Source organism: Salmo salar, chromosome ssa06 (genome assembly GCF_905237065.1).
Source record: "Salmo salar chromosome ssa06, Ssal_v3.1, whole genome shotgun sequence".
NCBI classification, from domain to species: Eukaryota; Metazoa; Chordata; class Actinopteri; order Salmoniformes; family Salmonidae; genus Salmo; species Salmo salar.
The window spans coordinates 7851226-7865113 of NC_059447.1; the positions used below are offsets into that span (position 1 = coordinate 7851226).

General features: G+C 44.3%; 1 protein-coding gene across 1 annotated transcript in view; it reads right to left on the reverse strand.

Annotated features, from left to right (window-relative positions):
- LOC106592154 (N-alpha-acetyltransferase 60) overlaps positions 1–10513 on the reverse strand; it is a 35999-nt gene extending 25486 nt beyond the window's left edge. Inside the window, exons 1-5 of the mRNA XM_045719682.1 lie at positions 10270–10513; positions 9123–9238; positions 8343–8472; positions 4739–4835; positions 3205–3325 (exon numbers count right to left, since the gene is read on the reverse strand). Of these exons, the coding sequence (XP_045575638.1) occupies positions 3205–3325; positions 4739–4835; positions 8343–8472; positions 9123–9232 (458 nt within the window). The 5' untranslated portion in view covers positions 9233–9238; positions 10270–10513. The remainder of the gene's footprint in view (positions 1–3204; positions 3326–4738; positions 4836–8342; positions 8473–9122; positions 9239–10269) is intronic.
- Between the last annotated feature and the right edge of the window lie 3375 nt (positions 10514–13888).

Here is a 13888-nt window from a genome sequence, read left to right on the forward strand (position 1 = left end):
ACCTACCTGTTGTGGTAGAAGTGTATAGCAGGTCCCTACCTACCTACCTACCTGTTGTGGTAGAAGTGTATAGCAGGTCTCTCCCTACCTACCTATTGTGGTAGAAATGTATAGCAGGTCTCTCCCTACCTACCTACCTGTTGTGGTAGAAGTGTATAGCAGGTCTCTCCCACCTACCTACCTGTTGTGGTAGAAGTGTATAGCAGGTCTCTACCTACCTACCTACCTGTTGTGGTAGAAGTGTATAGCAGGTCTCTACCTACCTACCTACCTGTTGTGGTAGAAGTGTATAGCAGGTCCCTACCTACCTACCTGTTGTGGTAGAAGTGTATAGCAGGTCCCTACCTACCTACCTGTTGTGGTAGAAGTGTATAGCAGGTCCCTACCTACCTACCTGTTGTGGTAGAAGTGTATAGCAGGTCTCTACCTACCTACCTGTTGTGGTAGAAGTGTATAGCAGGTCCCTACCTACCTACCTGTTGTGGTAGAAGTGTATAGCAGGTCTCTACCTACCTACCTGTTGTGGTAGAAGTGTATAGCAGGTCCCTACCTACCTACCTGTTGTGGTAGAAGTGTATAGCAGGTCTCTACCTACCTACCTGTTGTGGTAGAAGTGTATAGCAGGTCCTTACCTACCTACCTACCTGTTGTGGTAGAAGTGTATAGCAGGTCTCTCCCTACCTACCTACCTGTTGTGGTAGAAGTGTATAGCAGGTCCCTACCTACCTACCTACCTACCTGTTGCGGTAGAAGTGTATAGCAGGTCTCTACCTACCTACCTGTTGTGGTACAAGTGTATAGCAGGTCTCTACCTACCTACCTGTTGTGGTACAAGTGTATAGCAGGTCTCTACCTACCTACCTGTTGTGGTAGAAGTGTATAGCAGGTCTCTACCTACCTACCTGTTGTGGTAGAAGTGTATAGCAGGTCTCTACCTACCTACCTGTTGTGGTAGAAGTGTATAGCAGGTCCCTACCTACCTACCTACCTACCTGTTGTGGTAGAAGTGTATAGCAGGTCCCTACCTACCTACCTACCTGTTGTGGTAGAAGTGTATAGCAGGTCTCTACCTACCTACCTGTTGTGGTAGAAGTGTATAGCAGGTCTCTACCTACCTACCTGTTGTGGTAGAAGTGTATATCGGGCCCTACCTACCTACCTGTTGTGGTAGAAGTGTATAGCAGGTCCCTACCTACCTACCTGTTGTGGTAGAAGTGTATAGCAGGTCTCTACCTACCTACCTGTTGTGGTAGAAGTGTATAGCAGGTCTCTACCTACCTACCTGTTGTGGTAGAAGTGTATAGCAGGTCCCTACCTACCTACCTGTTGTGGAAGAAGTGTATAGCAGGTCCCTACCTACCTACCTGTTGTGGTAGAAGTATATAGCAGGTCCCTACCTACCTACCTGTTGTGGTAGAAGTGTATAGCAGGTCCCTACCTACCTACCTACCTACCTGTTGTGGTAGAAGTGTATAGCAGGTCTCTTCCCTACCTACCTACCTGTTGTGGTAGAAGTGTATAGCAGGTCTCTACCTACCTACCTGTTGTGGTAGAAGTGTATAGCAGGTCCCTACCTACTTACCTACCTACCTGTTGTGGTAGAAGTGTATAGCAGGACCCTACCTACCTGTTGTGGTAGAAGTGTATAGCAGGTCCCTACCTACCTGTTGTGGTAGAAGTGTATAGCAGGTCTCTACCTACCTGTTGTGGTAGAAGTGTATAGCAGGTCCCTACCTACCTACCTGTTGTGGTAGACGTGTATAGCAGGTCTCTCCCTACCTACCTACCTGTTGTGGTAGAAGTGTATAGCAGGTCCCTACCTACCTACCTACCTACCTACCTGTTGTGGTAGAAGTGTATAGCAGGTCTCTCCCTACCTACCTACCTGTTGTGGTAGAAGTGTATAGCAGGTCCCTACCTACCTACCTACCTGTTGTGGTAGAAGTGTATAGCAGGTCTCTACCTACCTACCTACCTACCTGTTGTGGTAGAAGTGTATAGTAGGTCTCTACCTACCTACCTGTTGTGGTAGAAGTGTATAGCAGGTCTCTACCTACCTACCTGTTGTGGTAGAAGTGTATAGCAGGTCTCTACCTACCTACCTGTTGTGGTAGAAGTGTATAGCAGGTCCCTACCTACCTACCTACCTGTTGTGGTAGAAGTGTATAGCAGGTCCCTACCTACCTGTTGTGGTAGAAGTGTATAGCAGGTCCCTACCTACCTACCTACCTACCTACCTGTTGTGGTAGAAGTGTATAGCAGGTCCCTACCTACCTACCTACCTGTTGTGGTAGAAGTGTATAGCAGGTCTCTACCTACCTACCTGTTGTGGTAGAAGTGTATAGCAGGTCTCTACCTACCTACCTGTTGTGGTAGAAGTGTATATCGGGCCCTACCTACCTACCTGTTGTGGTAGAAGTGTATAGCAGGTCCCTACCTACCTACCTGTTGTGGTAGAAGTGTATAGCAGGTCTCTACCTACCTACCTGTTGTGGTAGAAGTGTATAGCAGGTCCCTATCTACCTACCTGTTGTGGTAGAAGTGTATAGCAGGTCCCTACCTACCTACCTACCTACCTACCTGTTGTGGTAGAAGTGTATAGCAGGTCTCTTCCCTACCTACCTACCTGTTGTGGTAGAAGTGTATAGCAGGTCTCTTCCCTACCTACCTACCTGTTGTGGTAGAAGTGTATAGCAGGTCCCTACCTACTTACCTACCTACCTGTTGTGGTAGAAGTGTATAGCAGGTCCCTACCTACCTACCTACCTGTTGTGGTAGAAGTGTATAGCAGGTCCCTACCTACCTGTTGTGGTAGAAGTGTATAGCAGGTCTCTACCTACCTGTTGTGGTAGAAGTGTATAGCAGGTCCCTACCTACCTGTTGTGGTAGAAGTGTATAGCAGGTCCCTACCTACCTACCTACCTACCTACCTACCTACCTACCTACCTACCTACCTACCTACCTACCTGTTGTGGTAGACGTGTATAGCAGGTCCCTACCTACCTGTTGTGGAAGAAGTGTATAGCAGGTCTCTACCTACCTGTTGTGGTAGAAGTGTATAGCAGGTCTCTACCTACCTACCTGTTGTGGTAGAAGTGTATAGCAGGTCCCTACCTACCTACCTGTTGTGGAAGAAGTGTATAGCAGGTCTCTACCTACCTGTTGTGGTAGAAGTGTATAGCAGGTCTCTACCTACCTACCTACCTGTTGTGGTAGAAGTGTATAGCCGTGGTGTTGGTTGTCAGCACATGGAGGTAGATGGCCTTGCAGTGGTCCTGGGCCGTGGTGGAGATGTGCTCCTTAAGACTGTCCAGCAGCAAGGAGCCTGGGAGGGGGAGAAGAGAAGGGTAGCAGGACAGTGAGTGACTGTGAGTGCACATAGGGCTGTGGCGGTCACAAAATTGTCAGCCGATGATTGTCATGCAAATAACTGTCTGTCTCACGGTAAGTGACCGTTAATTAACATAAACACATGTAGCCTCTCCTGGCTCCCACACACAGCCTACAAGCCATTTTAAAAGTCTAATAAATCCATGCAAAATAGCCTACACCTTCACAATAAATTAACTATTTATTTTAGACAGGTCCAAAGAAGAAGCATGATATGAAGAGAATGTTGTCTATTTCAGAAGAACAGAATAGCATATTCTGAGTTGTCCTTATGTTAGACCCTGATCTGGCTATGCCATGTGGCTGTGGGCTACACTAGTTCATTTAGCAAACAAGACATGCTTAGAATTCCCTGGCATTATTTTATATTATTTTATAATACGAAGAATACATTTGAACAAAGCTGAATAAAATATAAATATTCTCTCCAAACGATTTGAGGGAGTGCGCACATGTGGTTATTCTGTGTTGAGCGGTTAGCAAAGAAACAGGTCCTCCTATATGCTTCATTTAGAGTTATTAATGTAACTTTAGTTGTTCTACAAACGTTGGGCTATATGTTTTGATTTTTAATACATTGTAAGGCTGCATGATGAGACTAATGATGATTTGAAAAAAGTTGCTTAAAAAGGCATGAGCTCTGCTTTGTTTTTTGTGCAGGCTGTACACTCCAATAGTCTCTCATTCACAATTTGACAAGCACTTGATAATGCCTCATATTTCACAGCTGCATCCCCTTTGTGGCCCGGAGTGCTGCGTTGTGACCTTCTCCCGGAGTGTGCTGCACAATCTGAAGTGTCTCTCACTCACATGGCTCTCCGTCACGAGATCGGGTCTTTCTCACAGGCTACAAGTCAAGACAGACACATCGGGGATGCACCTGCGCGCGTCCTTATCCAATTCCGAGGTGCATATTGAAGATATTGGAAGAACTGTCCACATTTATTTTATCAGCCAACTAGATGAGTAGGCCTAACGAACAGCAAAAGCACTAGCCTATAGAAAGCTGATGGGATCCTCCTCTTTTTATTAGAGGCCATCACTCTGTTTTTTGTCCCGCAATTGCATAGCCTATAGAAATGATGCGCAACATGAGCACTCATGAAGTGTTGGATTAGATTTTCGAATACATTTGCATTGATGTCAGAGTGATTAGAGGGACAATAGAGTGCTGAGTACGAGGCTGTTAGCAAGTTTGGTAGGCTACGAATGACCATCAGCAGCATCTGAGCTTGGCGAAGCCTAATTACCGTGACTATACGGTCATGTGGAATCTGACTGCCTTCATGACTCGTGACCACCAGTGTGGCAGTAAAACGGTCACTACAACAGCCCTAAGTGTACCTACCTATTCCATGTTTCCTGAACTCCTTCACCACCCCCAGACTCAGAATGTAAGCCACCTGGGTGTCCACAGGAAATCTAGAGGCTAGGATGTCTCCATCCTGCAGAGAGGAGAGGTTATACACAGCTATTAATACTTATAACACTGACTAACACCAGGAAATCTAGAGTCTAGGATGTAGGGACATTGTTTTGCGAACAGTAATGAACAGTTTCAACATTTCTACACGCCGTGTCGCATTATTCAAGTATGTTAACTTCTGTGCAGCATGAGTGGGCTAAGTGGAGTACAGGCTAAGTGGAGATCTAACATGATGCAGCCCAGACTCCCAGTACAGGCTAAGTGGAGATCTAACATGATGCAGCCCAGACTCCCAGTGCAGATCTAACATGATGCAGCCCAGACTCCCAGTGCAGGCTAAGTGGAGAGCTAACATGATTTTTTGTTATAACATTTTAATTTAACCTTAATAAAGTCAGTTAAGAACAAATTCTTATTTACAAGAACGGCCTACACCGGCCAAACCCTGGACGACGCTGGGCCAATTGTACGCCGCCCTATGGGACTCCGAATCACGGCCAGTTGTGATACAGCCTGGATTCGAACCGCTGCGCCACTCGGGAGCCCATGAGTGGAGCAGGCAAGGTGCACTAGAGCTGTAAGGGAGACATCAGCTGCACTGACAGACTCTGCACCTCTCTGATTCAGAGGGGTTGGGTTAAATGAGGAAGACACATTTCAGCTGAAAGCATTCAGTTGTATACCTGACTAGGTCTCCCTCATTCCCTTTCATCCGTGAGACACATTTGACAGAAGTACTACCAAAAGTAACAAACATTCTAGTACTGAAACGTTTTTCATGTTCTAGTATCGAAAAAGTACAGAAGTTTCGGTATACCGAGCAAAACAACCCCCTCCCTCTCTCCATTACTCTTCAACACCCCTCCATCTCCCACACCCCTCCACCTCATGCCCCCCTCCTCAATGACCACCCTCCTTTTCTCCTCCACACGTCCATCCCCACCTCCTTCACTCCTCCTCGTCCCCACCCTCCTCTCCCCTCCGGCTGCTTCAGGTCTAATTAGTAGGAGACTATAAACAGAATGTAGAATGTCAGTGTGTTCCATTTCAGACTGTTCCTAACAACTCTGACTGACAGGGATATGGAACTAACTACACTACTTGAAACATAACTACTAATCAGGGCTGGCCTCAAACCCATTTACATTCCTGTCAATTCAGATAGTGATACAAATTCCAATTCCAAATTATCCTAATTGAAAACAATTGGAATTCCTGTGTTGTTCCGGAATTGACTGAAATTTAAAAGGGATTGACCCCAACCCTGACTTTAATATGACCCCACAAACAACTACTGTCTGTCAAAACATTCAGCTTCCAACAATAGGTTCAATTGTCAGTCAGTCAGGACCATCTCTACACCAGCACCCGTACCTCTCTGTGTACGGTCAGTCAGTCAGGACCATCTCTACACCAGCACCCGTACCTCTCTGTGTACTGTCAGTCAGTCAGGACAATCTCTACACCAGCACCTCTCTGTGTACTGTCAGTCAGTCAGAACCATCTCTACCCCAGCACCCGTACCACTCTGTGTACTGTCAGTCAGTCAGGACCATCTCTACACCAGCACCCGTACCTCTCTGTATATTGTCAGTCAGTCAGGACCATCTCTACCCCAGCACCCATACCACTCTGTGTACTGTCAGTCAGTCAGTCAGGACCATCTCTACACCAGCACCCGTACCTCTCTGTGTACTGTCAGTCAGTCAGGACCATCTCTACCCCAGCACCAGTACCTCTCTGTGTACTGTCAGTCAGTCAGTCAGGACCATCTCTACACCAGCACCCGTACCTCTCTGTGTACTGTCAGTCAGTCAGTCAGGACCATCTCTACACCAGCACCCATACCTCTCTGTGTACTGTCAGTCAGTCAGGACCATCTCTACACCAGCACCCGTACCTCTCTGTGTACTGTCAGTCAGTCAGGACCATCTCTACACCAGCACCCGTACCTCTCTGTGTACTGTCAGTCAGTCAGGACCATCTCTACACCAGCACCTCTCTGTGTACTGTCAGTCAGTCAGAACCATCTCTACCCCAGCACCCGTACCACTCTGTGTACTGTCAGTCAGTCAGGACCATCTCTACACCAGCACCTGTACCTCTCTGTGTACTGTCAGTCAGTCAGGACCATCTCTACCCCAGCACCCATACCACTCTGTGTACTGTCAGTCAGTCAGTCAGGACCATCTCTACACCAGCACCCGTACCTCTCTGTGTACTGTCAGTCAGTCAGGACCATCTCTACCCCAGCACCAGTACCTCTCTGTGTACTGTCAGTCAGTCAGTCAGGACCATCTCTACACCAGCACCCGTACCTCTCTGTGTACTGTCAGTCAGTCAGGACCATCTCTACCCCAGCACCCATACCACTCTGTGTACTGTCAGTCAGTCAGGACCATCTCTACACCAGCACCCGTACCTCTCTGTGTACTGTCAGTCAGTCAGGACCATCTCTACCCCAGCACCAGTACCTCTCTGTGTACTGTCAGTCAGTCAGTCAGGACCATCTCTACACCAGCACCCGTACCTCTCTGTGTACTGTCAGTCAGTCAGTCAGGACCATCTCTACACCAGCACCCATACCTCTCTGTGTACTGTCAGTCAGTCAGGACCATCTCTACACCAGCACCCGTACCTCTCTGTGTACAGTCAGTCAGTCAGGACCATCTCTACCCCAGCACCTCTCTGTGTACTGTCAGTCAGTCAGGACCATCTCTACACCAGCACCCGTACCACTCTGTGTACTGTCAGTCAGTCAGGACCATCTCTACCCCAGCACCCATACCACTCTGTGTACTGTCAGTCAGTCAGTCAGGACCATCTCTACACCAGCACCTGTACCTCTCTGTGTACTGTCAGTCAGTCAGGACCATCTCCACACCAGCACCCGTACCACTCTGTGTACTGTCAGTCAGTCAGGACCCCACACAAACATATTCAGTCAGTCAGGACCATCTCTACACCAGCACCCGTACCTCTCTGTGTACTGTCAGTCAGTCAGGACCATCTCCACCCCAGCACCCGTACCACTCTGTGTACTGTCAGTCAGTCAGTCAGTCAGTCAGGACCATCTCTACACCAGCACCTGTACCTCTCTGTGTACTGTCAGTCAGTCAGGACCATCTCTACACCAGCACCCATACCTCTCTGTGTACTGTCAGTCAGTCAGGACCATCTCTACACCAGCACCCATACCACTCTGTGTACTGTCAGTCAGTCAGGACCATCTCTACACCAGCACCCGTACCACTCTGTGTACTGTCAGTCAGTCAGTCAGTCAGTCAGGACCATCTCTACACCAGCACCTGTACCTCTCTGTGTACTGTCAGTCAGTCAGGACCATCTCTACACCAGCACCCATACCTCTCTGTGTACTGTCAGTCAGTCAGGACCATCTCTACACCAGCACCCATACCTCTCTGTGTACTGTCAGTCAGTCAGGACCATCTCTACACCAGCACCCATACCTCTCTGTGTACTGTCAGTCAGTCAGTCAGGACCATCTCTACCCCAGCACCCGTACCTCTCTGTGTACTTTGGTCCGGCCCTTGATCTCAGCTACGATCATTCCCACGATGCCTCCCTTGAAGATGGCGGCTAGGGAGAAGAACTTCTTATTGGATGTGATGTCATTATACCATGAGTCTGGGTACCTGTAGGGGGACAGGTGAGGCTCAGAGGTTAGATTCCTGCTGGGGCCACTCATATGGAAAATGCATGACTAAGTCACTTGGGGTAAAAGTGTAGGCCTAATATGCCTTAAGGTAGGTACAGGTAGCAAATAGAATGAGTAGACTTCAGCTGTATTAAGGTGACAGGGCAAATAGAATGAGTAGTCTTCAGCTGTTTTAAGGTGACAGGGGACAGGTGGCAAATAGAATGAGTAGTCTTCAGCTGTTTTAAGGTGACAGGGGACAGGTGGCAAATAGAATGAGTAGACTTCAGCTGTTTTAAGGTGACAGGGGACAGGTGGCAAATAGAATGAGTAGACTTCACCTGTATTAAGGTGACAGAGGACAGGTGGCAAATAGAATGAGTAGACTTCAGCTGTATTAAGGTGACAGGGGACAGGTGAGGATAGGTGGTGTAGACTTCAGCTTAATTAAGGTAACAGGGTACAGGTGAGGACAGGTGCCCTGGGTCGTGTTCAGTGGGGCTCAACATAGCAAAGCGTTTTGAAACGGAAAGTGAACATCTGTTCTTATTAGACAAGTTAAAATACCACTACAGTTTCACGCAGTTCTCTCTCCACTGAACACAATACGATCTTGTGTTGCTATTGGCCGCGTGGCGCAGTACTCACTCGATGGGGAACCAATCACCGCACAGCAGCTTGACACTGTCTATGTCATCGTGGCAGAGGAGGCGGAGCTGGACTTCGCTGAGCGCAGTGGGGGGCACCACGTCGGTCATTCACACCTAGAAAACGACCAATGCCAGGAGAGATACAGTTATTAACTCCTACAACCCACCAATCACAGATCACACACACCAATCACACGGATCAATCTTCTATAACATTGTCTGCCATACTTTGTTTATATATTTATACACAACTTTTAAAATGGTTAGCCAGCTGGTAAATCAATTGCCAGGTGAACTGTCCCTGGTCCTTTTAAAATAGTTAGTTACCTGGTCAATAAATTGCCAGGTTAACTGTCCTTGGTCCTGGATATGAGGCTTCATCCCAAATGGCACCCTAATACCTTTATAATTCACTACTTTCGACCTGTGCTCTATGGGCCTGGTCAAACGTAGTGCACTATAAAGGGAATAGGGTGCCATTTTGGAGGCAAAAGTGGATGGAGAGGGACAGAGAATGATAGCTAGACAGGCAAACAAACTTCTGAAACCTCTATTCTGCCCCTGGTGGCAGTAGCAACTGTCATCGGTGAGAACAAAACCAGAGGTTTAAAATTTGAACAGAACTGCTGTGCTCTATGAAGAGAACGTGCTTTATGATGCTAACTAGTTAGTTGGTTGACGTTAGCTAACTAGCTAAGTTAAATGCCAAAACAACCTAATCAGCAGTACTAGTAAGGTGCTATGTTATCAAGCTAGCTAACACTGCTAGCAAACTGATATCTCTGTTGTTTGGTTGACATTACACAGTAAATTCAGCTAAACAATATGCATTATTAGCAAATTCCTTCCCCCTTTAGCTAGCGTTAGATATTTAGACTTGACTGGTTGTCAAAACAAGAAAGTTAGCTAACCTAGCTAGCTAGCTTTCTAGTTCTGTGGGAGTTCGCTAGCTGACGTAGCGACCTACTTAGCTACGATTCCAGGCAAAATAAGTAAAGGAAATATAAGTATAACTGGACAACACTTCGCTAACTATGTCAGCTCAAAAGTTAGTAGAGGATAATGGCTACAATTAGCTGGGTAGCTAGCAAGGTCTCTTGCTAGCTGACCGACAAGCTAGCTAGCTCAAATATTTTGTAACCTACCTTGTTTATGCGCTGGAACAAGAGGAAGGTGCGGGGGGAAATTCCTTGGGTGTCGTTTGAAGTGTTTTCTACAGTGGAAACACCATGATAAAATCCAAATTTGCTCTCTATTCAGAAAACCACTGACACTGGTCTCCCACCAATACATTAGCTGGCTAGTCAGCTTTGCTAATTTGACAACTAGCCGAGTTGGCTTCTTCCTGTGATGTCACATTCCGGAAGTCATTCAGCTTTGTGTGCGGAAATGTAGTTTCTCTGGGATATAGTTTTGTAGTTTAATTTCCCCAAAATGATTGTAAGATACTATACATTCAGACAGAGGCAGTATTTCTGTTACATGTATTTTAAATACGTATTTAATTACTCTTGAGTATGTTTTTTTTTTACACTGTCCCGAACTACAATCCAATGTATTTTGTAACAAGATACATACAGACCTTTAATTTATATTTACAAAATACTTTTATATATATATATATATGTATATATATATATATATATATATATATATATATATATATATATATATATATATATATATATAGTTAAGTACAAGATATTCTAAAATTTTTGAAAAGGTTGAAAAGAAAAAACACTTGTATTTTATCTAGATACAATACTTTGCAAAAGTATTTTGTATTTTAGTTTGATACATTGGTTTTTAGAATATCTTGTACTTAACAAGATAGATTTGTATGCATCTTTTGCCCATCTCTGTATACATTCATAGCCTATAGTAAAATATGCTCCTTTCGGCTGAGGAAGAAACCCTAGTAAAGTTGTTTATGCACCTTCCTAACGTCAAATCCCTCTGTATCATTTTTGATACAGTTGACACAACAGTAATAGATGAAAGTCTGATGATCTGCCACTGTCTATGGCCAAAGCAGTCCAGTATTACCTGTGAGGAGGTACAGCCCTGGGTGGACAATAACATCAGGCCAGTATTACCTGTGAGGAGGTACAACCCTGGGTGGACAATAACATCAGGCCAGTGTTACCTGTGAGGAGGTACAGCCCTGGGTGGACAATAACATCAGGCCAGTATTACCTGGGAGGAGGTACAGCCCTGGGTGGACAATAACATCCCAATTTATTACATAATTCATTAATTAACATGTATTATTTATTTAAAAAAATTATGAGTTATTACCACTCTTTATTAGTATACATAACTAGATAATAACAATATCCGGTCTGATGCTCCCGCTATCAACACACTATCAACTGCAAGTGCAACTACCTTGCCTCTCAGACAGACAATCAAATGGTGCACCACTTTTGATCAGGGCCCTTACGGGACACCATACAGTGCCTTCAGAAAGTAATCACACCCCTTTACTTTTTCCAACATTTTATTGTGTTACAGCCTGAATTCAAAATGGATTAAATGGAGATTTTGTGTCACTGGCCTGAACACAATACTCTATAATGTGAGTTAAATAATGTTTTTAGAAATGTTAACAAATGTATTTAAAATGAAAAGCTGAAATGTCTTAAGTCAATAATTATTCAACCCCTTTGTTATGGAAATGCATAAATAAGTTCAGGAGTAAAAATGTGCTTAACAAGTCACATAATAAGTTTCATGGACTCACTGTGTGCAAATATAGTGTTTAACATGATTTTTTAATGACTACCTCATCTCTGTACCCCACACATACTATTATCTGTAAGGTCCCTCAGTGGAGCAGTACATTTCAAACACAGATTTGTGACAGAAAGGAAGGAAGCCTGTACAGAATAAAAATATTCCAAAAACATGCATCCTGTCTGTAACAAGGCACTAAAGTAAAACTGCAAAAAATGTGGCAGAGCAATTCACTTTTTGTGCTGAATACAAAGTGTTATGTTTCGGGCAAATCCAATACAACAGCACCCGATGTCACAGGAAGGCCCCGAAAAAATCATCAAGGACAACATCCACCCGAGCCACTGCCTGTTCACACTGCTACCATCCAGAAGGCAAGGTCAGTACAGGTGTATCAAAGCTGGAACCGAGAGACTGAAAAACAGCTTCTATCTCAAGGCCATCAGACTGTTAAACAGCCCTCACTAACATTGAGTGGCTGCTGCCTACATACAGACTTGAAATCACTGGCCACTTTAATAAATGGAACACTAGTCACTTTAATAATGGCACTTTAGTAACGCATTACTCATCTGATATGTATATACTGTATTCTATACTATCTATTGCATCTTAGTCTATGTATTACTCATCTGATATGTATATACTGTATTCTATACTATCTATTGCATCTTAGTCTATGCATTACTCATCTGATATGTATATACTGTATTCTATACTATCTATTGCATCTTAGTCTATGTATTACTCATCTCATATGTATATACTGTATTCTATACTATCTATTGCATCTTAGTCTATGCATTACTCATCTCATATGTATATACTGTATTCTATACTATCTATTGCATCTTAGCCTATGCCGCTCTGTCATTGCTCCTCCATATATATATATTTATATATTCTTATTCCATTCCTTTAGTTAGATCTGTGTGTACTAGGTATTTGTTGTGGAATTGTTAGATATTACTTGTTAGATTTTGCTGCACTGTCGGAACTAGAAGCACAAGCATTTCACTACACTCGCAATAACATCTGCTAACCATGTGTATGTGACCAACAACGTCTGCTAACCATGTGTATGTGACCAATAACATCTGCTAACCATGTGTATGTGACCAACAACGTCTGCTAACCATGTGTATGTGACCAACAACGTCTGCTAACCATGTGTATGTGACCAATAACATCTGCTAACCACGTGTATGTGACCAATAACATCTGCTAACCACGTGTATGTGACCAATAACATCTGCTAACCACGTGTATGTGACCAATAACATCTGCTAACCACGTGTATGTGACCAATAACATCTGCTAACCACGTGTATGTGACCAATAACATCTGTTAACCATGTGTATGTGACCAATAACATCTGCTAACCACGTGTATGTGACCAATAACATCTGCTAACCATGTGTATGTGACCAATAACATCTGCTAACCACGTGTATGTGACCAATAACATCTGCTAGCCATGTGTATGTGACCAATAACATCTGCTAACCACGTGTATGTGACCAATAACATCTGCTAACCACATGTATGCGACCAATAACCTCTACTAACCATGTGTATGTGACCAATAACATCTGCTAACCATGTGTATACGACCAATAACATCTGCTAACCATGTGTATGTGACCAATAACATCTGCTAACCATGTGTATGCGACCAATAACATTTGATTTGAATTGATTTGACCTTTCAGCCTTGACAAAAAATAGCAATTTATTCCCACTTTGTAACACAAAAAGTTTTGTAACACAAAAATTCCCACTTTGTAACACACATTTTTCAAATGTGGAAAAAGTCAAGGGGTGTGAATATTTTCTTTAGGCTCTGTACATATCTTAAGCCCAATTCCCATAGCAGGGGTGCTGCAGCACCCCCTGATAAATTACATTAAAAAAAAATAATAATAATAAAAATACCTTTTTCTGGTCAAATGTAGTGCAAAATATCAAGTCAAATCACATTTTATTTTTCACATGCGCCGAATAAAACAGGTGTAGAACTGTAATAC